At 37.7% G+C, this 26,603-nt stretch overlaps 5 protein-coding genes and 1 long non-coding RNA gene across 6 annotated transcripts; 2 read left to right on the forward strand and 4 right to left on the reverse strand.

Moving 5' to 3' along the window:
- The first annotated feature begins 2 nt into the window (after positions 1-2).
- LOC136237681 (phospholipid-transporting ATPase IB-like) lies at positions 3-8,884 on the forward strand. Its single transcript, XM_066027898.1, has 43 exons — positions 3-132; positions 187-506; positions 565-663; positions 763-808; positions 1,005-1,119; positions 1,182-1,251; positions 1,307-1,360; positions 1,618-1,762; positions 2,119-2,216; positions 2,285-2,354; positions 2,668-2,709; positions 2,761-2,858; positions 2,992-3,027; positions 3,123-3,200; positions 3,250-3,344; positions 3,474-3,525; positions 3,783-3,888; positions 3,936-4,018; positions 4,193-4,242; positions 4,445-4,514; positions 4,573-4,660; positions 4,723-4,775; positions 4,847-4,933; positions 5,125-5,172; positions 5,222-5,312; positions 5,367-5,431; positions 5,580-5,645; positions 5,701-5,724; positions 6,101-6,183; positions 6,235-6,343; positions 6,779-6,856; positions 7,022-7,132; positions 7,183-7,257; positions 7,319-7,441; positions 7,531-7,609; positions 7,687-7,748; positions 7,808-7,864; positions 8,095-8,165; positions 8,216-8,252; positions 8,308-8,396; positions 8,459-8,534; positions 8,584-8,639; positions 8,687-8,884. The coding sequence occupies exons 1-43, from the start codon at positions 69-71 to the stop codon at positions 8,718-8,720; spliced, it is 3,453 nt and encodes a 1,150-aa protein (XP_065883970.1). The 5' UTR covers positions 3-68; the 3' UTR covers positions 8,721-8,884.
- On the reverse strand, positions 8,745-11,991 carry LOC136238866 (ankyrin repeat and LEM domain-containing protein 2-like). Its single transcript, XM_066029494.1, has 7 exons — positions 11,204-11,991; positions 10,974-11,157; positions 10,759-10,928; positions 10,086-10,180; positions 9,403-9,696; positions 9,225-9,356; positions 8,745-9,171 (listed from the first exon to the last, which is right to left on the reverse strand). Exons 1-7 carry the CDS (start codon positions 11,984-11,986, stop codon positions 9,051-9,053), a joined length of 1,779 nt encoding a protein of 592 aa, XP_065885566.1. The 5' UTR covers positions 11,987-11,991; the 3' UTR covers positions 8,745-9,050.
- Positions 11,992-12,049: 58 nt separating this feature from the next.
- LOC136238869 (high mobility group protein B2-like) lies at positions 12,050-13,129 on the reverse strand. The gene is made up of 2 exons (XM_066029498.1): positions 12,657-13,129; positions 12,050-12,470 (listed from the first exon to the last, which is right to left on the reverse strand). The coding sequence occupies exons 1-2, from the start codon at positions 12,965-12,967 to the stop codon at positions 12,212-12,214; spliced, it is 570 nt and encodes a 189-aa protein (XP_065885570.1). The 5' UTR covers positions 12,968-13,129; the 3' UTR covers positions 12,050-12,211.
- An 89-nt stretch (positions 13,130-13,218) lies between these two features.
- On the reverse strand, positions 13,219-14,318 carry LOC136238870 (histone deacetylase complex subunit SAP30 homolog). The gene is made up of 4 exons (XM_066029499.1): positions 14,132-14,318; positions 13,885-13,992; positions 13,475-13,579; positions 13,219-13,420 (listed from the first exon to the last, which is right to left on the reverse strand). The coding sequence occupies exons 1-4, from the start codon at positions 14,291-14,293 to the stop codon at positions 13,298-13,300; spliced, it is 498 nt and encodes a 165-aa protein (XP_065885571.1). The 5' UTR covers positions 14,294-14,318; the 3' UTR covers positions 13,219-13,297.
- A 1,464-nt stretch (positions 14,319-15,782) lies between these two features.
- On the reverse strand, positions 15,783-17,820 carry LOC136238868 (high mobility group protein DSP1-like). Its single transcript, XM_066029496.1, has 5 exons — positions 17,637-17,820; positions 17,113-17,533; positions 16,777-17,063; positions 16,272-16,583; positions 15,783-16,219 (listed from the first exon to the last, which is right to left on the reverse strand). The coding sequence occupies exons 2-5, from the start codon at positions 17,530-17,532 to the stop codon at positions 15,988-15,990; spliced, it is 1,251 nt and encodes a 416-aa protein (XP_065885568.1). The 5' UTR covers position 17,533; positions 17,637-17,820; the 3' UTR covers positions 15,783-15,987.
- LOC136238871 (uncharacterized) lies at positions 17,335-25,660 on the forward strand. Its single transcript, XR_010693233.1, has 3 exons — positions 17,335-17,563; positions 19,313-19,501; positions 25,502-25,660. It is a non-coding gene; the product is annotated as an uncharacterized lncRNA (long non-coding RNA).
- Positions 25,661-26,603: the final 943 nt, after the last annotated feature.

The following is a 26,603-nucleotide window of genomic DNA, read 5'->3' on the forward strand; positions in this document are numbered from 1 at the left end:
TACCACAATCGATTTTATTTTAAGCTTGCAGTCGCCGGACGCAGTGGAACGTAAGCCTTCTGTTTACTATGGCACAGAAGGCGGAAACGGACGAGTTTGCTACAAGTGATGACCCAGAAGTAGTGGATTACGGTTAGCAGCTATTACAAGCGCTTACAGCAAGTTGCAAATGCTTTAAAATCCCAGAGATGCCGCTGACAGGCGCCTCCCAGCCAAGATATTCTACCATCGTGGAAGAAGGTGATGACGCACCGCCAGAACCTTCCCCTCGTGGTCTCAGGGGCTGGGTAAATGTGAAGATCAACTGGTTATTACGCAGAGGTGCTTATCCGATCACTCCTCCACGTCGGATCGTGCACATAAACACCCCAGCAGTATCAGCCACTTTCTGCTCTAATAAAATTAACACTGCTAAATATAGTGTACTAACATTTATACCGAAGTTCCTGCTGGAGCAGTTCAAAAAATATGCCAATTTATTCTTTCTTTTTATTTCACTTCTTCAAGTAAGTACACAGGCCTATATTTTTTTATAACAGACACTTTGTTATGTTTATTTCTTAGCAAATTCCTGGTGTATCACCAACTGGACGTTTCAACACAGCGGTACCCCTCTTAATAGTTCTGTCAGTCAGTGCCATTAAGGAAATCATCGAAGATGTTGTAAGTGAATCACATTTGCATGTTTGATGTGATGTAAGTGTAGTTGATACACATTGCTTATGTGTAGCATATTTAACTGTTTGAATTTCGCAACTTTAGGCACGCCACAGAGCTAACAATCAAGTGAACAAGCGAAAAGTGTTAGGTGAGTTTAAAGCTGGCCAGAACACACACATACGTAAAGAATACAGCACATGTTTACTTCAGAAAAAGGAAACTTTACATGATCAGTATTGCTATCAAATACATTGTTGTATAAAGTCTCTTTCATAAATGTATGTAGACTTTAATAATATATCAACTTACCTATTGGGAATTCAATAGGATTTCTTGTCATGTAGTGTTACGAGGAGGCCTGTGGCAGCAGATTTATTGGACTGATGTAAAAGTTGGAGACATTGTTAAAGTTTGTGAAGAGGAGTTCTTCCCAGCTGACCTGCTATTATTGTCTTCAAGGTACAGGCCGGGACTGCTGTGTAAACTAAACTCCTCCAAACATGACAATTTTCTTTATATAGTGAGGCTGAAGGTCACTGTTACATAGAGACTTCTAATTTAGATGGAGAAAGCAATCTTAAAATTCGACAGGTATATGTTCACAATGCTCGACATTTTATTTACTTACGACATATTCCCACTTTAGTCACACCCAAAAACAATGGCAATGATGCATTTTGATCAACTGAAATGTTTGCATGTAAGGAAACAATGTGGTAATTTGTATAATGAACTTATATGTGCTAACATAATGGCAGCTGTAGGAATACTGCCATAGTTTTGATAGTATCCACCTCTTAGGTTAGCGTGGACTTGAAGAGATCCTAGTTACTGCCTGCAGCACTTTTTTAGAATAAGCTATGACAAACATTGTTGCAGCTCCATACTGTAGGCCCGTTTATAAAGGGCAAAATAATATACTAGGTCAGATTCTCTACAGTATATTACACTCCATAGGGTCATGTTGAATGTGAAGGACCCAACAACCAACTGTACAAGTTCCATGGTAACTTTAAAGTTGGTGATAACCAGCTAGTTCCTATAGAGGCAGAAGAGATCTTATTGAGAGGAGCACGACTGAGAAACACTGCTCATGCTCACGGTATGATTTTCCCTTGATGTATGAATGCCTATGAACTCCCAAATACATCCTTCAAGCAGTATGTGTATCTATTCATAAATACTCTTGAAATATAATTGAATCTATTGTATTTGTTTTGAACTTACTGAATGCTCTTGTAGAGGTTTACCTACCTACATACAGTGTACATACCTAAACTGTATATCCACGACTGAAGAAATTGTTTGTGGTACATACTGCATAAGTGCATGTAGAAAGTTTAAATACATATAAGGAACCTTCTGGCCTCTGTATAGTGAGTACTGTTTGTGTGTATTTGGAATACTGTGTTTGAGAGGTGTTCATGTAAGGGTGTATGTACACTGGCGTTAATTCAGGTTTAGTCATCTATACTGGTCATGACTCCAAGTTACTGCAGAATGCCACACGAGCTCCAATAAAGCAGTCCAATGTGGAGAAAATGACAAACAAACAAGTACGTAAGTATGTATGCCCTCAGAGTTCACTGCTTTTACAATGTACATATTTTTTTGCTACACACAGATCATAGTGTTGGCTGGTGTCCTGTTAACTCTTGCTGTTATCAGTTCCTTCGGACAGCTAATATGGAACCGTTAGTTCTGTATATGCACACAAACTTGCACACGAACGTACATATACATGTGTACACACACACACACACACACACACACACACACACACGCACACACACACACTCACACACACACACTCACACACGCACGCACGCACACACACACACACTCGCACGCACACACTCGCACACACACACACACTCACACACACACACACACACACACACACACACACACACACACACACACACACACACACACACACACACACACACACACACACACACTTATGCACATGCAAAGGCATTCTGAATACATTGTTGTTTCTTGTAGAGGTTAAAGGGAAGGATCATGATTACTTGTTACTACCTACTGGTATGTTGGAAGTTATGAATTTGTTTCCTGTTTTACCTTTTGTAACCATAGATACTGGTGAGGTGGTGGGAGGTTTCTTTTTGTCTTTTCTCACTTTCATCATCCTCTACAACAACCTGATTCCCATCAGTCTTATTGTTACTTTAGAGGTGTGTGTGCGTGCGTGCATGCGTGCGTGTGTGTGTGCCCACACATTTGCATCTGTGTATAGTTACATATATGCATGGTACATGTATAGTCTAGTATGCACACTGTTGAATACTTACACTTGTTATGCTTCAGGTTGTACGATTTATTCAAGCAATTTTCATACGGAAGGTTAGTGGTAACACATGTACAGCATAACTACTGAATGCTAGACAAATACCATCTCAATGCACTCTTGTTCATGTCATACCATACATTCTCAATAGGACCTTGACATGTACTATGCTGAGAATGACACTCCTGCACTGGCACGAACATCAAATTTAAATGAAGAACTCGGACAAGTTTGCATAATAGTTTTCCTTGTTAGTACTACATATTTTACAACTACAGGTGAAGCACATCTTTTCAGATAAGACAGGAACACTGACTAGGAACATTATGCAGTTCAAGAGATGTTCTATAGGAGGAAATCTCTTTCTTGGCAAGTTAGTAGTGTCTTTGTTGTTCCCTTCTGTGCATAATTGTCAAGTTTTTGCATTGGACGCTTATGGTATAGTACGTGTATCTACCTACTAAGGTAACTGCTTCTGATGGTGCATGTATTGTGTTTGTAGTGATAGCAAATCTGAGGAGTTTATGGATGATAAATTGTGTGACCTTTTGAAGGCAAGTTGATCGGAATGTTGTATTATGCACACATGGTATTTTTTTTGCTTGCACATGTGCATGCACATACAGTAATGTATACATACACAACACCACGCACATCGCCACACACACACACACACACACACACACACACACACACACACACACACACACACACACACACACACACACACACACACACACACACACACACACACACACACACAGACGCACACACACAGAGAGGCACACCTTACAGTGAATTACACAAATAGGGAGGAGACATTACTGTAGGATCATTCATACGTAACATGGCACTCTGTCACACTGTCATACCGGAGCTTAAGGGAGGGAAATTGGAGTACCGAGCATCATCCCCAGGTACATGACACACATTATAAACCACATCATCTTCTACCTGCCATTAGATGAAGGAGCGCTTGTGAAGGCTGCCAGCAATTTAGGAGTGATGTTCACCTCCCGTACCCCTAGCAATCTCACCATTGAAGTGGTAAATGTCCTTGTATGTACTGTACCAAGCTTGTTCAAGACAGTTTAAGACCAGCTATGCCTGGTACCATGTTATATAGTGTTGTGTCTTTCTAGGTATTGGAGCTGTAATAATTATGTTGCTTTCTGTCACCTTAGTATATACATATTCTTACATATGTGACTTTCCTTACAGAATGGAAATCCTGAAGTGTATGAAATGATGAACATTCTTCCCTTCAGCAGGTAGGTGTACATGTGTACTGTTGGTGGCTTGTTGATATAGTGAAACCGTGCTGTGCCAGTCACTTTTGAAAAAAGCAGTTAAGAGTTTATTTTTTTCTAAAGTTGGCTGGTTTAGAGTGATGGTCGGTTCCTGTAACAAGAATAATAATATATGTATCAAGAGTGAATAATACAGAATACGAGTGTTACTCTTTTTGTGCAGTGACCGTAAGAGGATGTCTGTAATACTGAAAACTCCTGATGGTGAAATAAAATTATTTATTAAAGGAGCAGTGAGTTAATTTTTTTTCTGTATTTTGGTAATCCATCTTTTTTTCTACTGTACGATAGGATACTGTGATTTACGAGAGGTTGACATCATCTGAAGATAATCTAGCAACAGCTACACTGGGTCACCTTGATGCTTTGGCATCAGAAGGTAATTTTTGGTGTGTTGGGATATGACAGACTTGTGTGTGTGTGTCTGTGTGGTGTACGCAGGTTATAGGACATTGTGTTTTGCTGAAGCTACTCTTGACCCCGATGAATACGAGGTTAGATTACACAGAATACACACTGTGTGTTCACATAGCACTCACTATACTTCCCATTCACTTGTACATAGGCTTGGGCTAAGTTATACTATGAAGCTAGCATAGCAAAAGTAGACAGAGAAGAAAGAATTGAGCAAACAGCTGAACTAATAGAGAAGGTAAGATGCTACGTAACTATATGTGTAGCTCACAAGCCAACCCTTCCTACACTGGGGTTTTTATACTTTCAATACATGTATGTATGAAAGGACCTAGCTGGGTACATGAAATCCAGAGTCTGTTTTATGTACATGTAGATTATTCGTACACGAACATACACTTGTATTGACTGCATGTACATTGTCTACAGAATCTCACACTTGTGGGAGCCACTGCAGTTGAAGACAAGCTACAAGAGGTGGTGATCTTTACATGGGCTATGGTGTTACTTGTGCGTGATTTGTTAGGGGGTACCACAGACAATAGCTAAACTACAGGAAGCTGGTATCAAGGTGTGGGTGTTGACTGGGGACAAGAAACAAACTGCCATTAATATTGGTGTGTAGATTTGGAACTAGGTTGTGTATGAGTGGTGTTTATTGTGTTGTTTAGGATTATCTTGTAACCAGCTAACTCCTTCTACCAAGAAACTAATGTTAACTGAGGCATCTCTTGAGGTACACATCTGTAGCATACAGACGCACGTGTGTAGTGTGTTGTGTGTGTGTGTGTGTGTGTGTGTGTGTGTGTGTGTGTGTGTGTGTGTGTGTGTGTGTTACATGTATATTGTTTTGTTTTAGCCAATTGTATCATTTTTCTTTCCAGGAAGTGGAAGGGAAGTTGAACACTTATGCTGATACTGTGAACAATGTTGGTACAGATTCAAACAAGGTACACACATACACACAACTGACTATCTCTTATCACATCATAATCACCTCCACAGCCAGCACTGATCATCACTGGGCAGGTATGTACATTTGTCTGTATTTTATGTGGGTCAGGTGTCATCAAACATCTGTTTGTCTCAGAGAAAAGGTTCAATGTATTCAACTCTGGCAGTACCTGTTTTGATACTAAGTATTCTAATGCATGAATTGTGGATCCATACAATAAATTCCCCCAGACTCAACTATTTTGTACACAACACAGTCACCTTTCTAGCTCCTGAGCAAGTGTATATGTTAAACTTTATGAATATGACAAGAGGGTTGTCCCCAGAAGTGGTATCCTTCTGAGAATCATTTTTTACAATCACAAGTACCAGTAGGGTGAATGAGTTAATGATGTGTTACTATCCTCCTCTGGTCTGTTAACACATGTGAGTTTTAATTTTATTTTTTCAGGCACTAGAGCATGCTCTTTCCCCAGCTTGCTCTCAAGAATTTCTTGATGTGGCCATGAACTGTGGAGCAGTGATATGCTGCAGGTTGATTCTGCTGTAACGCCTCTTCATAGGGAACTATTATGTTCTTAATAGGGTCACTCCACTCCAGAAGGCTCAAGTAGTACAACTAGTGAAGACAAAAGTGAAGGACTCGATAACTCTAGCTATTGGGGATGGTGCTAATGATGTTACCATGATACAGGTAACCATAACGGATTAACCAATGATGTGTGTTTGTGACTGAAGTTAAGTGGTTGGTAAAGAGGGTACTATATATGTGATATGAATCTCAGTTGACAAATGTGGTATGGTGATGTGGAATGTTACAACTATTACATCATTAACTGGTTGACCATGTGCCTACATGTAGTCTATCATATTACGTGTACAATGCTGCAGTATGAAATGATGCTGAATCAAAACTGTTCTAGAATACACATATGTAACAGCAGGTCTACCTAAATGCAGTTTTATTATTTTTAAATGAAACTTGATGGTAACATGGTCCAGTTACCATGTTAATTCACTGAATGTGTGTTATACAGCTACTGTATTGAATTGCATGGAAGTATACAACTTATGTTACATGTAGCACAATATATTCACATGTGATTGTAAGTGTCTCTCTCTCTTATAGGCTGCTCATGTTGGTATTGGTATTAGTGGACTGGAAGGATTACAAGCAACTCTTGCATCAGATTATGCTATTGCACAGGTAGTGTGTGTGTGTGTGTAGTATGTTGTGTGTGTGCGCATGCATGCGCGTGTGTGTCCCTGTTTGGTGCACTTGTGTGTATCATGTATGTACGTATTAATGTGTACGTAATGACATGTATATGTATAGTCATATACCACTTAACTGTGTCACTGGTCCCACCAGTTCCGATTCCTCATCAAACTACTATTTGTCCATGGTGCCTGGAACTACCGACGACTGACTAATGTCATTATGTACTCCTTCTACAAGAACATCTGTCTCTACTTGATGCAGGTCTAGTATATTTCCTACACCATTTTTGTGCCATCATTTCCCTCCAATAGTTCTGGTTTGCTTTCTTCAATGGATTTTCTGGTCAAGTTCTATTTGAGCGGTGGACCATTGGCCTTTATAATGTGGTAAGTACAATGCATGCAACCACTTGTTAAAATTTCATGTTTGTTGTGTGCTTGTACTCAGATATTCACCTCGTTGCCTGCTTTTGCTATTGGTATAATGGATCAAGATGTTAGTTCCACTGCAAGAAAATCTCTACCTAAACTTTACAGGACCTCTCAGACTGGCCGAGAGTTTAATGCTAAGGTATGTATTGAAGGTGCAGCTGTATGTACATATGTATTCACCTTTTTGATAAGAGTCTAACGAGTTTTTGTTGTGTTTTCTTTCCTTAGGTGCTATGGATATGGATAATGGTGTCTGTGTTTCACTCGCTAGTTTTATTTTTTGTAATTGGAATAGCTGTGTGGCATGGTGAGCCAGGATAACACTACACACACACACATACACTACACACCACACATATACCACATTCTTGTTTTCACACTTAGGCACACCATTCAGTGATGGTAAAGTGAGTGGCTTATGGTTCACAGGAAACACTGTGTACACAGTAAGAATGACAATAACAATGACCTCACACATTGTAGCCATCTTGTTCATCTTCCCCAGGCCACAGTGATCACAGTTGTACTAAAGGCAGGTCTACACATGTATCACTGGGATGTGGTAAGTCAGTATTCTAGTTGTATTAGTCCATACAAACCCTAAGCACCTCATCCTGGTTGCAGGCCAGGGGTGCTACAATAATAATACAAGTTACTTGGAAGTTTTCTAGTAACAACTTGTGAATTGTCAATATTACTAGTTTGTTATGGGATTTTGTTGGGTCCTACACATTCACATACAAAAGTACAGTATATGTATTGACAATTCTGTTGTTATGTTCCCTTCTGTAGTTCACTCATATTTCCATTTGGGCAAGTATCTTATCGTGGCCAATCTTTATAGCAGTGTATGCACAAGTTTGGTAAGTGAACATGTAGACTTTCACTATCGTATGTCTGCATCTCTTTTCAGGCCAACTTTACCAATTGGTTCAGAAATGGTTGGACTTGTAAGGACATGAACTTACTATAGACCCTTTTGTATAATGGAATTGTGTTCTGTAGGATTCAAGGCTGTTTGGATCAGGTGTCTTCTATGCACTTATTTTTCTTGTCCCATGCATTGCTCTAGCTCCAGATTTTCTTTACAAAATGTACGTATGTAGATCCCATTTTAAGTTCCTTTTATATATGAGAATTTTGCTTGTGCACACAGAATCACGTACCAAGTTGGTAAAAGTTTATTGAAGTCAGTACAAAGACAAGAATATTCCAGCAGCAAAAAATTATCTGTATGGGAAGATATGAAGAGTGCAATCATTTAGAGATTTTTTAATGCAGTGTGCGTCTGAGATTGTACCACTCGCTCACAACCCAGGCGGATATTCTGAATTGAGGTGATTGTTGGCCTGTGTTAATACCTGTATAATAATATGTCATCTAGAAATATCAGCTCTTCATCACTTGAATCACCATAAATTATTTAGAAATAAAGATAAGAGTCTCTTTTGTGTATTTATAATGCCATAATTATTTGTTTCTGTTATTGTACCGTATCTGTAGTGTTTTTTGCTAATACAGGTATATAGAACAAATATGCATAATTTTGAAACAAACAGTGCACCATTAGTACCATATTGGACATGGCTTTCCCCTATTTGACGTTCCCTCAAGAAATAAGTATAAGTACACAAAATTGTACTCATTAAAAAATGAACATTAAATTGATTCATGATAATTTAATATAGCAGAGATTTCATAGTGATTTAGTTCAAATTAAAAGGCCATGCCATTGCTCAGTTAATCCCTCAAGTAGGGCCAAGATCAAACAGCAGCGGTGAAGCAATACTTGCACGGTATGGTATGGTAGGCGTTCTGTGCAGCAAAGGACTAGCCATTGGTTGTCGATTCTTCCTTGGAGTTGACCAACTGTATGAGAACATTTAGTGATACGTTCACATAATTATTTATGACGTGCTTACCACATTTTTTCTTGTACAGTATACGAATTGACTAACTTGAGCCATTCATGAATCATCGGGTATTGGGATAGGTCTTGTGGTTTAGCTTCTAGAGCAATCACCACGTCAAAATCAAGCTTTGTAGGGGATGAACTATAAAGACATTTTAAAGAAGTGTAAGCACAATTCAAGACTATACCCAAGTAGAAATATTCTCTGTGGAGTTCTAACCGGAGTCTCCTCTAAGGTTAAATCATTAAGTTGTTCTATTACACCTGACACGTTGGATGACTGGCTGTTGTGTTCATATTCCATACTGCTGCTGAGTTGTGGACTAGTGTGATCTGAAGTTGTTTCTTTCTCTGAGGTGTCATGTCTATCTTGGAGGTACTGTTCTAATTTGTTCAGCCCTCCTGGCTTTGCAAGGTCACAGAATCCACCAAGAAACTGCCAATATTCTGTCCAGTCTGTCTTGTCACTATAAGCTAAGTGTCTAAAGGAAAAAAAAACAAATGTGTAGTGTATGATGTTGTGGGTATCTAAGTATTGTGGGGTGGGTGGGCAAGTGACATGTGATGTAATCCCTGTTGGAAGACCAATGAGGGGAATCCCCTGAACCTGTCTGGTCTCCACCACACCCAAACTATTATGTTGACCACATCAATGACCCAAGCCACACTATATAACTACTGTTCTCTACTAGTCAGTTCTCCTGGAGCCTAAATAGACATCCTTGTAAAACAACATCAGGTTTGTGGCTTCCATGAGGGATTAGAGGACAGGTGTTAAGAAGGAGTGTGTGCATGTGTGTCCTATATTCTCTGTACAGATATGGAGAATATAGTATCTATGGCGTGTGTGCATGTATAGGGCTTCCCTCACCTGCCAACTCTTTCTAGTCCCTTATCAGCATCACTCTTCTTTATAGAGTCCAACACTTTGCTTGGGGATCTCCACCGTTTTCTGAGATCCTTTGCCTGAATACAGTACATATAGTCAACTTCACTTTGCACACACAAAGCAATCCTTCAGCTGCTATTGTTTACCCAGTGAAACACTGGAACAACTGTGCACTGTTCTAGGAGCCACAGCAGGCAAATCCTCCCTGTAATACCTTTATTATTATCAAGAGTTTATTGCTACTTTATATTATGAACTCTTTTTATTATTATTAACACTTTACAGTGACCAGCACTGAGCAACATGTGCTGCAGCCTTAGGATTACCTAACCTAATTTCAAGGACTTAGACTTATTGACTTGACTTAGTGACTGACTTAATGACTGATAAGGTGTAACAAAAAAGGAAGGAAAAAAAATCCCTCCAACCCCAGGATTCGAACTGCAGGTCACCCAATGTCTAGTCGGGGCCACACCCAGTCTTCCTCCAGGAGGGATGGATTTTCTTCTAAAGTATTTATTATTAACACTTTACAGTTACCTTGCAGACTTACCAGTTCAAAGTAATACATGGATAGGAACATTTACTGTACCATCAGATAGACCAATGCAGACATGCTAAACAATGATACCACACTACACACATATATACACACCTTAGCTGGGGACAGAGGACCAGCAATTGCTGTTCCCACAAGACGAGGGTTGACAGGTGACTGTGATGAGGTAGATGATGGAGAGTGGCACTCCCCAAGACTACAAGGATTACCAAGTATTGGAGGAATTGAGTTATCAACAGAGCGATACACTGGCACATAACAGACATCTACAGAAGAAAAATATAACCTCTTCTGTTACTAACTCATCAAACCTTCAAATAAATCTAGTATTCTCTTAACAACAGAACTCTGCCTATTATTCTGACAAATAACCTCCCTAGCAGTAAGACCCGCCTTGTTGATGACAGATCTGTCAATCTCTGGGTAACTCAATAACAGCCTCACTATGTCCTCAAAACCACCCTTACAAGCAAAATGAAGTGGTGTCTCATTAGCCTGGTTGAAGTATGTACATTAGTGCAAGACACATAACAATACTCACAATTTTATCTGGCATGTTCAGGTATAAATCTAGTAAATGTCGTTTGCGTTGTGCTCTGGATTCTCTGCTGTCGTCAGGGTATAGCTTGCTCCAGAAATCCTCAGATTTTAGGATAGATATAATCTCTTTGCATAATTCCAGTTTGTTTTCTCTCACAGCAACGTGCATAGCATTGTACCTTGCCCCTGGCTTTACTATTTCTGGTGCATCTCCTGCACTCACTAGGTAACGTGGATTGTTTTGAACACAACTTTTAAACTCTTCAATGTTGCCGTCGTCAATTAATTTTCTGAACTTGTTCAATCCCACAGTTGACACGGAAGGGAAAAGACTAGCACTTTCTTTACTGGCTGTACCCACATCTGATCCAGGTTCTTTAGTAAGTGTCTGCATATTCTGTAGTGCGTGCATAGCTTTCTCCTCTGACTCAAACCACTTGAACCTAGATCCTTTCAGCTTCTTCATCACATTATGCAGTTCTTCCTTTGAATAATAGCATTTCTTCAATGTCAAACCATCTGGTACATTTCCAGCGTGTAATAGCAAATAGCATCCATTAGACTTGTCATCTTGTGTAACAATAGTTGCTGTAGCCTTATTATCTTCAAGAACGTGATCTTGCAGGTTATCACTCGGTAGTTGCTGGTTTAAAAAAAGCGCCAATTTTCGCTCGAGCGCGCCTCTGGTTGTCGGAGTGACTGGAAGATCTAGTCCACGTTGTTTTAGCAGCTTCGATATCTCCGCATCGCTAAGATTAGACAATGACACTTCTTCTGAACTCATAATTGGCGCGCACTCTAATAAACGCTCACCACATCGTAAGTTATTCGTGATCCAATACTAAAGTAACACAAGTACCTATTTGCTACATAATGATAATGTTAATAAACACATAACTCTATTACATTTTACACATACATATATGTAGAGGCATTGTACATTAATGAAGGTGACGTTAGTTTAAAAAATCATAAGGGTTATAGAGCTAAGTGAACCTAGACGTTCTACTCATTCTTCATCTGATTCTTCATCAATAGCATCCCCGTCATCCTTATTAAAATCTCCTCTATCGTATGCCTCTTTTTGTTCTTTGTATCTCTGCTGGTCTTTTTTAGCCTTATCATCGTATGGTTTTCTATCTTCTGTTGATAACTCATTCCAGGCTGCACCAAGTACTTTGGCTAGGTCACCAACTGACGCTCCCTTGTTTTCTGGCTTGGCTTTGTAGACAGGTCGTTGGTCAGAGCAAAAGAACATAAATCCTGACCTAAATTGATTACAGTATAAGGTTAAGATCACAACACTTATACATATAAGGCTTCCCAATACATTCTATGCAATGCGTTTCTACACTAGTATTGAAAAATACACATCCACTCAATGTACATATATACATACGGTTATGTATGTGCGTATATATCAATGGGAAACCAGCAAACTGCGATGGACTTACATTGCTCGCTTGGGAGCGTTCTTGTCCTTTTTCTTGCCCTTTCTCTTTCCTTTAGGTTTGTCATCAACGTCTCCAGCCGGTACGTAAGATTCCATCTCTTTCTGGTATCTTTTCTTGTCTTTCTTCGCAAGCTCTTGGAATTCCTTCTTGTCATCGTCATCCATTTCTCTCCAGGAGGCAGAACATTCTTGCGAAAATTCAGTGAAATCTATCTTTTTGCCAGCATCCTTAGCCTCGCTTCTCTTGGCCTGTAGGAAGAAGGCGTACGCACTGGCAGCTCCCTTCGGCTTATTAGGATCCTTCTTCGGCATGTTGCGAAAAACTATCCGAAATAACTCAACGTTTTCTACTCCAAACGATCTATCAGACCTGCAGTAATAGAGCGCTAACTGTCCCGCGTGTTTCTACGGGTACACTACCTATACACTATAGAGCCTGTGTATCCCTATAGCCTGTATACAACGCGGTCTGCCGATTGGTCTACGCAGTCCCGCCAAAATACCAGGGTTTGAAATGGCACGTGCGCAATCGCGAATATTATGAATGCGCGAATTTTCATAAATACGACAAAAACTAGTTTCATGATATAAACCAAATACACAACAACTAGGTTCATGGTATAAATCAAAGTGTATGGACTCTTAACTGATTTCAAGTGGTTTAGGCTGATCCAGTTTACTCTTGTGTGATTTTACCATTGAAATAAACAGCGGTACAATTTTCTTCTCTGAAACACGGATAGTTCTGAAGTGATTGGAAATGGCCTGTGAAATGACACCCAAATACAATCAGACAATAAAACAGCATTAACCCCTGACCTCTATCAGTTGTACTTTGGTGCTTCCTGGTCTCAGCTGAAGCTTATAATGCCGTTTGTATCTTCTCAAAGTGTTCAACTGAATTTGTGAGAAGTCCACTTGGTACTAACAAATGACAAACATACAAAATGATAAAAGAGACCCCTCACAATCAGTTGAGACACAGAATTTCAGACAAATCTACAACATATTTCAAACATTAGACACAATTTTAATGTGGCAACAAAACAACAGTGACAATAAGAATTGACAGGGTGTTAACCAGTAAGACATTCACATTGCAGTAATGTAACACTAAGTAATCTTTGTTCAGAGAATTAGTTGTCTGTCTACACACTACTAGGGTTTCAGGGAAATTTACAAGATAATCACATAATCGTTCAGAGCCACGAGTGGGTTATTTACCTTACCTCTGAACTCGTTAGCTCGTATTCGTCTTCAGAATCCTTCCTTCTTCTTTTAAGTCTTATACTTTGTGCGACATTTCTGTGATGGTCGCAAATGAACTTGTGAGATGCCTACAGAAACGAAGCAAGCATCGTCCGTGTCACAAATGATGGAGGGTCATTTCTTATAGTGTTATGCAAACCATTAGTGTAAAATGATAAGCGACTTCATTTTCATCAGTGGTATTCCAATTAAAGCCCCCTTGCTTACATTCAAGTCTGGGGAAATGCGAAGTCGCTTTTGACCAACCGCTTTGCTAAACTTCTTTGTCCATTGTACATTAGCTGCAGAGTTCTGACATCTTTCTCCTTCGTCAATTAAACAACAGATGTCATCTACATCTGGACTGTGCGGGCTTCCATTGGAACTCATTTTTCAAAACAAAATACGTCAACGGAAATCCGTTCTTATCCGTAGATTCAAAAAGATGAATAATATTGTATTTCTTTAGCTCTAGCCTACGGTGCATACGCTGCTACGGTGACTGAGGGAACTAGTTAAGTAAGTTTTTGGAGTTACATGTAGGGAATGGCACCCGCAAAGACCATAGATAGTATAATAATAGTATCTGGCTGAAGACCTACCCACGTGATAGGCGTGGCTAACTCTGCACACTCTTTTGTAGCGTGTAGTGTGACTATATGGTGCACTTGTTTAGCTAGTCGCACCAGTCCAGTCTGCCCTAGGCAGCGCCCAATGCTGATAGTAGGGCTGAATCAGAATTCCCATACACTGAGCAACCACTCAGCAGTTCATGAATTAAATAAAGCATGGAATACATATAAGGGTACAACACCTGTGACAAAGGTTCCCAACAGCTACAGATAAAGCTAGCCAGCGAGTTTGGTTAACAGGTCATAAATATATGAGAATACACTGCCATCCTGATGACCAGCCAGAGAACTCGTAAAAGTTTATCTTATCATTTTTTGTGCATTCAACACACCTTTCACTAGCACACACATACCAGTGATGTAGGCACGTAGCTAGCTAGTCCAGTTTGGAATCCACATCATGTTACTATACTGTGTAGTAGTTCAGTGTACAACACTACTACTACACATAATATCACTAGTAAATTGGATGGTAATGTTGCTTTGTTGTCAGTGCATATATATGCTTCTAGCAATGGGTAGCTATTATACTACATCTGACAGTATCTTTCATTATGGGATGGACAAGTATTGTAGCATGTCAAAACACTTCTGTGAAAAGTCTCTCACTTTGGAAACAATGACCTTGTTGCTTTTTACTGATTCGAAGTTTTATTTTAGTGATACCAGACTACCAAAGTTAACGGTTGCACCTTGATGAGAAAATATCTCAGCTAGGAGCTGACACCACAGCAATCCCAAGACCAGGCACTCCGGTGGACCATACATTTAGGAATGTGTATGCAGGTGTTCTGAGGCACTTCATGGCATAGTTTATTCATCTGGTGTACATTTTGGTAGTCAAGTTAGTAGATTGGTACAGTTTACTCATTGTAACACAAATGATTTGTCTGCAACAGACTCCAAATGGAACACAAGTGATCAACGTAGCAGCAACATTTGACGTGTAAGAGTATATGCCTATAGTTAAGCAAGTATAGTATGTGTTAACCTTGTATTTATCAAGGTCACTCATATACGAGATGGGTAAAGTAATTTCTACTGAAGTACAAGCTATGTATAACTATGGCCAATCTAGCTTTGCATCAAATTCCAGTAAATATGAAGCAATTCTACAAATAAAAGTAAACATGAGACTTAATTAAATTCATAGGGACCCACGATGGGGCAGAGGGCAGGAGACACCTGAACAAGGCACAGACAGTCTGTATTTAGTTTGTCACTGACAATAACTGTAGACACCTACCTTATTTTGCAAACAGCATGTAATAAGAAAATGCCAACAAGTTAGTCATGCACGAGTAAATGTTAAATACATGAAATACACAGTCCACCTGCAAGTTTATGAAGACAGTTGTGACTTGCAAATACTTTGTAGCATATGGTAAGATAATATGATCAGACAAAACATCATTATATTTGGGAGATAAATACAATACTTACAAAGTTCAACTAAGTGGCTTTCTTTCTTTTTGTTTGTACTTTTCCATTTTTATAAGACCTTATTTGTCGTTGATATCTTTCCTTGTCAGCATTGGCCATAGTTTCATATATGGTTCTTTGAGAAGGCGTCAGTTTTTTCCATGCTTCTGATAATATTTTCGACAAAACTGATACTTTTGTATTTGGGTTAGATTTCCTTAACTCGGGACGCTTATCCTGGCTAAAAAACATGAATGCTGACCTGCACAAAGCAAATATAAATAACTATCATTATTCTGCAGTTATATACTTACATATTTCGCTTTGGCATATTGGGATCTTTTTTCTTTGAGACTTTTTCAGCACCTACTACCGAAATATCAAGCAAAAGATCACTTTCCATTTTCGTCCTAAATCCAGCTTCAAGTCCAGCAGTATAGGCAACTTTCTGTTGGCCATAACGTACTTTATCACGATCAGCCATTTCTACATAAGGTGCTTTCTCTTCATTTGTCATATGTTTCCATGCCTCTGCTAAATGTTTTGATTTATCACCAACTGTAGCTTGTGGGTTAATGTTCTTTAGTTCAGGACGTTTCTCAGCAGAGAAGAACAAAAAGGCACTCCTACAAAATTTAACAAGTAATTAAATGAAAGGATACGTGTATGCAGTCTAATAAGAATCACAATCTTTGAAGTTTATTTTTTAAAAAGAAATATTTATTTGATCTTTAGGTGAACAGGTCATTTAATGCTGTTAATATAGCCAGGATTGAATGTTTGAAATTTCTGCAAATACGGTAAAATTATATATCTTACATGTTTCTTTTGGGATGTCCAGGCTGTCGTTTTTTTCTTCCACGTCTTTCAACTTTGATTTCGTTCTGTTTATAAAACTCCAAATCTTTTTGGTACCGTTTCTTATCCTCAGAAGCAAGTGATTTAAACCTTTCTTTCTCCTCAGCAGGCATCTGTGCCCAGAGGTTTGAACACTCTTTTGAAAAATCAGTAAACTTCACAGGTGTTCCAAGTGTCCGATATAACTCTCGTCTCTCTTGAATGAAGTATGAATATGATGAAGTTGGAAGTCGTGGTTTCTGCAGGGGCTATAAAATGCATATCATAAGTACATTCATGACAACAAATATTCACAACCTTATCTGAAGAATTGATGAGGACAGTTGGGGTGGGTAATTGGAACAACGGAGCTGCTGAAGGGACAACACTGCTATGTTCTGTGATCTGCATACGACTAGCTGATGACGAAGTAGCTGAGGTAATTTGCTGCTGGAAACCAAGTGCCCCGTCCATTAGGAAACCACTTTGATAAGCATCTATGAGCAATGAGGCACTGCTTGTTGGAGATAAACAAGGAAATGATGTCGGAACAGGAATGTTGTTAGTTGTGTCTCCTGTCATTGCTGTTGACTGTAGTACCAGCTGTGGTGTGGGTGTATGGTTGAATGAATTGAGCCCACTCTGGTTACACAGGGTAGCTAGGTCTGATGTGTCCTCCCGGCAGTCATCTGATGTTACAACCAGGGAGGTCCCAGCTTGCAAATTCGACGTCTCCATCCTGCAATACACAAACAGTAAAAATCAACAGGTAGGATTAACTAAGGCGTACTGGAGCCATACATTGACTTCATAAGCTTAAGTACTGTTAATAGAGAACTTACGTCAAGTAGGCGCGGTCACTGGAACGTTGAATCTTGCTAGAATAGACCCGGTACGGCTAGCTATATTTGCTGGCTCACTCACTAAAACATTTATAGTGAGTCCGTCAGTTGTCTTTGTCTCTAACGCGTGGGTCTACCTACTGCTATGCGAAGCACGTGATTTTGTAGGGTACACAAAAACATAGGCTGGATATCCGGTAGTTTTACAAACTCCGTGCATGCATTTTTTGCTGTGGTTTAATGTTTGAAGGTACTTGAAACACTAGTATAGTAATGGTATTCTTTTACCGGAAGACTTACTTAGTGGAAGCATAGATATTATGTAATATATAATATCTATGGTGGAAGTTAGTTGTTGTTGTTGTTGTGTGTGTTGTGTGTTGTGTGTGTGTGTTTTGGTTATTAGCTACTTTGCTGCAGATGAGAAGGCAATGCCGGTGCATGGTATCTTAATGTGTAGCTACAATGCTTATAGCTATTGTGTGTTTAGCAATAACTTACTGCTATATAGTTATAAAATGCCGATCATCCTGAGATTTGTTAGCTAAATGGCTATTAGAGTATTGAATATGTTATCACATCATGATGTATACACATGCATACACACAATTAATTATACAGGATTAGGCCAGGTAAACTTGATTAATTGTTTCTCATCCCCACCCACATCCCTTTTTATCCCACCACCTCTAATTTCATTATTACTGTTGTCAATATTTTGATGCTAAAGAAGACTGGCTATCATTTTACTGCACAGCAAATGTCATTTGCACCTCAGAAACGGTGGTAAAACGTAAGTACTAGTCCTTAAAAGGCTTTAGCTAAACCTTTATAGTAACAGACAGCTTGATTTGGAGTATTTTCTTCTGGGATTTTCTTTAATAATGCCGGAATAATGAAAAATGACCTTTCGCCCGCATGCAAATCCAAAATTTTGTGGATGAGAAACAAATAATCAAATTTGCCTGGCCTTAGTTAGGGTTTCAGTTAATTTTAAGGTGCTGATATTATAGCAAATGCTTTTGACAGATTACTTATTGGTAGGTACAACCAGTGTTGGGGCAATTACTTTTTAAAAGCAACTCATTACATATTACTTGCAACTGAACTATTTAGTTACAGTTACCCTTAAAGTAACTATAATATTATATTACTTTGTGTCCACAGCCTTAAATTGTCACGTGTGCAACCACTACCTTATCACGTGACAAGATTATGTCGCTGGACAATGTGTAAATCTTGGTTATAAGTAAGAAGCTGGTGGATAAGCTTCATTTAGTAGGCTTCGTTACTTTATTGTGGCTAGGCGTTACTCAGTGGATTACTAATGAGATTAGTAACTTCGTTACTTGTAGTAATTAGACTCGTTACAGTAACTTCATTACTTAGGTAACGTGTCACATCTGTAAGTAAAGTAACTTGAGTTATATTACTTAGTTACCACAAAAGTAATAATTATTACATAACGCATTGCTTTGTAATGCGTTACCCCCAACACTGGGTACAACTGGTACATGAGGTGACTCTCTATTGTACGTTACAGCAGAAATCATACAGGTCATCTCAATGTGCTAGGAACACCATTGTATGAAACTGTGTACCTGTAATGACAGTGTTTTCTTACCAAATATTCTAGGACTATCACACTAGCTACATGTGTATTACATATTCCATAGGTTAGTGACTGTGGAGCAGTCAATGACATTATCAGTACACATAAGTGAGCAGCAAACAGAATGCACTAGCTGTGTCAACAGGTTACTGTGTCCCATTCCGGCTATAATTCAAATCCTGCAGACACTGTTGCAGCTTTCTTCCTTAGTTGTGATCTCAACTGTGTCAAATACTATCTGACACATACACAGGTATATCTCTAGATAATTTAGTTAGTGACTGTTTTATTAGAGTATTATATATACATTGGTTGTACAATATATTGACAAAATAGTACTAGAAATTGTTCTACTTATGCAAGCATCACAGCACTTTGTGTTTATGAGAGGGCTGTAGAAAATCGTAGTGTTAATAGTACACTGGGAAAACATTTGAATGTGTTGAGATAAGCGTCAGAATATCATGTACAGTGTTCTCTCAATTATCTGACCTCCTTGGGACCAAGATATGTTCAGATAATCAAAAAATTTGGATAATCGATAATCAAAGCCCATTCATTTGTATACAGAGCCCTGTTCAAATACTCTAATAGAACATACATCCGAGACAAAATATTCTAATAGAGCAGTCATTTCCACTGTTTGAACAACCAAGTATTCAATACAGGTTCGGATAATTTAGAGAGCACTATAGCTGCATGTATTCATGTAATTATTGCACTCAAATTGTGCTTTGGTGTTTGATTAGCTATTTATTACCAGCAAACTGGGCAGAATTCCAGTCTGTGACATAGGTGTAGGAAGACCTAGCTATCAAAGTCATCTCTTAAGTTCTCAACTGTCTACTTACCACGGATGTTTCAAATTAATCTATACTTCACCTTTCTATTCAATATAGAATTTATGCAACCGTCAGCTTGCATAGTGACTCCTCAGCAACACTTCAGATCGATGATTGTGGCAAGCGCCGCTCTAAAATTAATTTTGCTAATGTTTGTGATTGACATAGAAGTACTGAAATCACACAAGTAAGAATGCACTGCTGGAATGTTTCAAGCATATTTTTACTGCTAAAAATACTCTAAAATTCAATCTCGGAGTGTTGGTTTCAAAAATTTTCCTGCATCCAGACCACACTATGCTTCACATGCTCAGCTTTACATCAATTTTTCCATTTTTCATGATAATAGGGAGGCACAGAGTGACAAAGTGTTAAGGTAAATGTATTAAACTGTAGCTTTGCATATAAAGGGAAGATTTAGTTACTCTAATAAAGCAGTCACATAATAACTAACATGCTATGGATACACTATTTCCTCTGTTCAATGGTTAACTATTTTGATACAAGGGGACGCTGGTGATAAAGGACATGAATAATCTTACAAATGGTGGGAAATATTTTATAGCACTAAATCAGTAGCTACTTTTTATAACTTTTGATGTGTCATATTATTAGCTAATTTGTTTCTCATTGGGAGCTTTATTTTTGTCTGTTGTAAAGGATACTGTAAATGTAACCTCCTTACAAAGGACAGTTTCTGAGGTCCCTATATATAGACCTTTACCAATGCAGTTTTATCTCTGAAAAAGGACAATAAGCAATAAAATTTTATCTAAATCATTCAGTCTCAAAGTGTCCTTTAATTAGAGGTTCCATTCAATTATTCATTTGAGAATTTTATTCAAATTTTATGCGCCTGTTTTTATCAGAGTATAGATAAGCATTTCCTGACTACTGTATTAGAGTAAGTGACTGCTCTATTAGAGTATTTGAACAAAATGTAAAAAATTGGCCAAAATAATTATATAAAATGGTAATAATGTGTCTTGACATTCATGTTTTTACTGTCTTGTGTGCATTGCACATTTTTATTGGAAATTATCCTATTATGCCGGCTGGCATAATGCTTGATGCTTTGCTAGTCTATTATGCTTGAAACTGATCATGCTGACATAATTAGTGCAAGCTTTTGTGTTGGTTAAAGAAAAGGTAGCAAAATATTGTATGGTGGTATAATGAAATAGGGAAAGTCATTCTGCATACATTGTATTTGTATATCATTATACTACTGCTGTGGAACCTTGTCCAAACCCTTGAGCTCCATGTCTATAGAGAATTGTTATGTATACCAACCAAGACAAGTAATTTAATGTTTTCTTATGAGTTCTCTTGTAAGCTCATGAGATTTCTTGTTTCGGGTCATTCCATACCAAATTAACAAAAAAAAATCCGGACCCCTTTCGATTTTCATGAAATTTGGCACAAACGTGGACCCTATCAAGAAACTTTCTCATACCAAAATTTGGTTCATTTCATTGGTCTCCCTTTAAGTTATGACCACTCAAAGTTTCTGTTCATTTTACTTACATGTCTTCAATAAAATGACCATAACTTTGCTTGTGATTGACATAGACACTTCTGGTTTAGATGTTTGAAATGCTTATTAAATTCTCATTCAGGTGATATATAAAGTTTTATAATTGCTCAAAGGAAAAGGTCAAACCACAAAAATGTAGCTTTTTCCCTTGATCTTAATTTTCAAGATATATATTCTTTAATTAAATTTATTTTTGGTTTACATGTTACTCTAATACCCATCATTCACCACTGTCAGTTTAAAGTTGGGACCAATAGTAGATCATGAGTTATAACTGTTAATGTGTAGCCTTGTAATCATTGCTGTTTGTATGGTATAAATAATTATGTGTATAGTAATTTCCAATACCAATTGCAAGTAAAGTATGTCAAAAATCATTTTATGCAATGAATTAGTTATTAGTTAGGGTTTGTATTGTCAAAGGCTCACTACAGTGAAGCCATACTAACAAAGCCACTTTTAAATCTAAGAAAGTTTGTGCAGTAATAATGCTGCCTATAAATAAAGGAGTCACTAATTATATTTTTGCTGTAAGTTCAGTGTCCTATATAAGAGGTGGCCACTGTAAGAAGGTGGTCTTATTATAAAGGTAGCTATATTTATAGGGATATACTGTATAACTAATGATATTCCAATCTATTCTTTCAATCTTACTGTATAATGATTATGCTGCCACAGATTATGATGATAGTTTCCAATCTTATATTGTGTATAATAAGTTATAGTAACTGCAGGATGCAAACGATACAGTTGTTTATACATTTGTATGTATATACATGTAATGTGTTACTCTAATGCAACTATATGAAGCAACCACCTAGGCAATAAAACCAAGAAGTTTTGGATACCATTAAGACATGGAATTTTGATTAAACAATTTCAGAAATATCCTATTTAAAGTTGGCCCTTATATATATATATAATTATAAAGAGGTGGCCACTAAGATATGTTCCACTGTATATCACTTTGAATCATGCATACTTTGAATGGGCATGCATACTACTGACCACTTAAAGGCCATCTTTATATGTTTGTACCTATAGACAATGTCTTTGCTGGAAAAATGTACACTTCTAAAACCACTACGCATTGACTTACTCATAAAAAATTTGATGGAATAGAGTGTTTTGATCTTTATTACCTCAGAAAATAATACCTCAGAAAATAATCGATATACTCTAATAGAACAGTCAGAGAATAATTAGATAGATGACTGTTCTATTAGAGTATATCGATCTTTTCTGTGACATGCATTTTAAGGCCAGGCCAAGTTGATTCACAGTTTATCGTCAGGAATATTTGAAAAAGTCATGCGGGTGGGAGGTCATTTTTCATATTTGGTTAAAACATAATTATCTTCTTTCTAAATCACCAGGCAATCCGTAAATGTGATACAGTGCATGGAACTTGTGTTGCGTGTAACACAAGTTCATGTGGTCAACTTGGAGACATAAGTTTCTAGCCGTATATAAACAGATAGCTGCTATAGAGAAAAACCTTCATAGGATGGTTACCAGTATGACTTTTTTGTATAGCATAAAAGGGTAATTAAAGAGGCTTTAACCAACTGCAATAAGAATTATTATTGTGGTTTGTCAACAACTTATTAGCACACAAAAAGAATTGCTAATGGCTGAATACCTCAGTAATGAAGCCTCAAGAGTTGCATAATCACTCTATAGGATCTTGACTGCTTTATTAGAGTGTTTTGATCTTGACTGACAATAGTTGTGACTTAATTTGCTTAGATACCTGCAGCTGTTGGATACATGGCCATAATGCTATAGACCTCAAACATAGAGTGTTCAGTTTTACTATATAGGCAGCTGCTTCATTTGTATTTTTATTATTTTTTTGTAGGGATCCGCCGATTATGCCCTGAAAGAATTGAGCATAATGCTAGCATGATAGGCAGAACACTTGTGCATCACCATAAATTCTTGCTTACCAAAATACATATCACAGAAAATAATCGATATACTCTAATAGAACAGTCAGAGAATAATTAGATAGATGACTGTTCTATTAGAGTATATCGATCTTTTCTGTGACATGCATTTTAAGGCCAGGCCAAGTTGATTCACAGTTTATCGTCAGGAATATTTGAAAAAGTCATGCGGGTGGGAGGTCATTTTTCATATTTCATAATTTTTTAACATGGAAAAACATTTTAAAAGTAGTTTCACACACAGTAGCTAGCTACATACTTTATTAACAATAATTGTGAGCTTATTTGATTACGTCACTATTTATATTTAGAATCTACTCATTTATACAATCTCTCTATTTATTGAAGGTTCTAACGAGTCCCTGAGAGCGGGGATAATCGTTGCGTTTGTTACATTGTTGCACACACCATGTTTCAATATGCAAAAACCAGTTCAGGAGCGTAAGCAATGATTATCATGTGAGAAATAATGAATTATGAAATTATTGCTCTATTCCTAAAAACCCATGCGGGCAGTGACGATAAACTGTGAATCAACTTGGCCTGGTCTAACAAGTAGTATTTAGAGTCTTACTGTTTTCCCATAAAACTAGAAAAACATGGGAACTGAGGTATAAATATCAAGCATAATTTGAGTATAATAGGTAAAATAATTGCCAGGTCCCTATTCATTTGTGATAGCCTTTGTGATACTAGAATCCCTAAATGGCTGCTATGTCATACACATCATCTTTATATGTGAGGGGGGCATAGGAAAAAGGACCATAGCAGTTAGACACGGAATTTGAGTTGTGCTAATCAAAGAATTCCACAACTTACCAGCTGTTCATATTTTGAATTTCAAGTCAATACTCATTTTGTTTCATAAACTTATAAAAAAAATAAAGTACAAGTATAATTTCCTAATGTATGTAATTTACTATACTTACCTACCAGTAAAATTAATGGAAATCTCTACTTTACTCAAAAGTTATATAAGTCCCTTCTCACATACGTATGCAAGATGAGGCTTGGCCTGTTGAATACGGCAAATGATTCATCTTATCATACCCTCTCCTCTATACTATGTATTATGGAGTACATTACGGATCATGGAGCTTTTCCTATGCACTTGCCTTCAACTGATACCTAGGTTATTATTTACATGTAAAATAGCAGAAATAAATACACACAAAATTTTAGATGGATGATCTACATAATGTGCAATCATAGATAGTATTTCAAACTCATAATTCATGTTCACTAAACTTCGGTTCACTAGCTCTAGTTCCCTTGTAAGGTTCCAGAGTTTGGCCCCAACACAGCAACAGATAACTTAAGATCAACACAACACCTTCATGATATTGTGTTTAACAATTACATGAGATTATGTATAGATATTCAGGCAATGTCAGATCTATCCATACCTTGAAGGAGTTTCAATGTTAATGTCTATAAGCATCCCAAAACACACCATTTTTGCATTATAGCTGTCCGCCATGTAGGGTAGCCAGAAAGAAAATATTAAATCCGCTCCAGTAATTTGTGAGATATAATCTCCAATAATCACCATTATGTCTGTAGATAAAAAGAAATGTGGGTAGAAATGAACTCCAAAGCGGCCATAATTATAGAGTACAAAAAGAGATAAAATATATACGCACAAAACAGCCAAGCTGTGAGAAAAGGGTGCAGCCTTCAATAGCCTTGGTGAAAAAAGCTGTGAAATTAAATGTGGCAGCCCAGAAATGGCTGCAATGTCAATGCTATTAACATTGACATCATTGCAGCCATTTCCACCTTTAATTTCACAACTTCTTTCACCCAGGCTATTGAAAGCCGCACTTTTTTTTACAGCTTGGCTGTTTTTTGTGCAGATATTAATTACTAGTAAGCAATGTAGCTGTTCTAGTTTTATAGTGTTTTGCCCATTACATATCCCTTAGAAATGGAGAACGATGCATGAAGCTACCTCCATTGTTGGAAGCATGCATGTTAGTGATACTACATGAAGGCATGACATGCCACTGTGAATCGACACCTTTGCACTACAGAAATGGAACATTAAAGTGAACAAAGGTAAGTCCATTGTATGTACTGTCATCAAGGGATCACTGCAATAAGTGCTAAAGCAAAGGGGATCACCATGAACATTGTGATCCCTACACTGCTTGAAGAAGGCTGTTTTACCATGTTTCAATGTTAGTAAATCACCGTAAAAATCAAGCAGTAAACTAACAGATGGGAACATTTTGGCTACTGATGATTTACTTGCAGTAAACCAACTATTAAATCCACAGTTTCTGTTGATTTACTAGTTGGTTTACTAAAAGTAAAACATCCAATGTTCCCATCTGTTAGTTTACTGCTTGATTTTTAAGGTGATTTACTAATAATAAAACATGGTATGCTGGTTAGAAGTATATGGGGCTAAAGTTGCAATATTAAATTTGTACTTTAGGTGATTATCCCCTTGTTAAGCACTTTTTTATTAGCTTGTAAAATTCCTAACACTTGTTTAGCTGTACACTAAGTAGTATTCCAGGCTTTCAGTGATGTGTACTCCACATATATACAAGGCATGACTCTTTCTTCATTACTCCCCTGGATGGGATCAAGTCAACAGTATGTCAGCGAAAGGATGTGACATCAACTCTACCGATGATAGTGGGTTTAAAGAGGCTGCATGCATGGCAACTCAGAACACTAGTACTCAGGATTTAAATGAGTCTATAGAAAGGTAATATAGTCTAGTATATATCTTCTAACTGATGGTATGTGAAGGATAATAATTATTCTGATTGTACTGAGTTTTGGCTTTACCTAGCAAACAAGAAGAGTGCTACCAAGAATCCAGTTGTGATGTCTGGAGGACCAGTGGATATAAGCTGGACTAAGGTCAGGAGAGATCACTACTATAATTCAATATACATATTTTAGAATGACAAAACACTCTAATAGAACAGTCACAGTCAAATAAAGCCTGTATGTTAATAGCTAAGTATATAAGCCTCAGGAGCACAGTAGGAGACATGAAGTGCTTGTAGC

Source organism: Dysidea avara, chromosome 11 (genome assembly GCF_963678975.1).
Source record: "Dysidea avara chromosome 11, odDysAvar1.4, whole genome shotgun sequence".
Taxonomy (NCBI): domain Eukaryota; kingdom Metazoa; phylum Porifera; class Demospongiae; order Dictyoceratida; family Dysideidae; genus Dysidea; species Dysidea avara.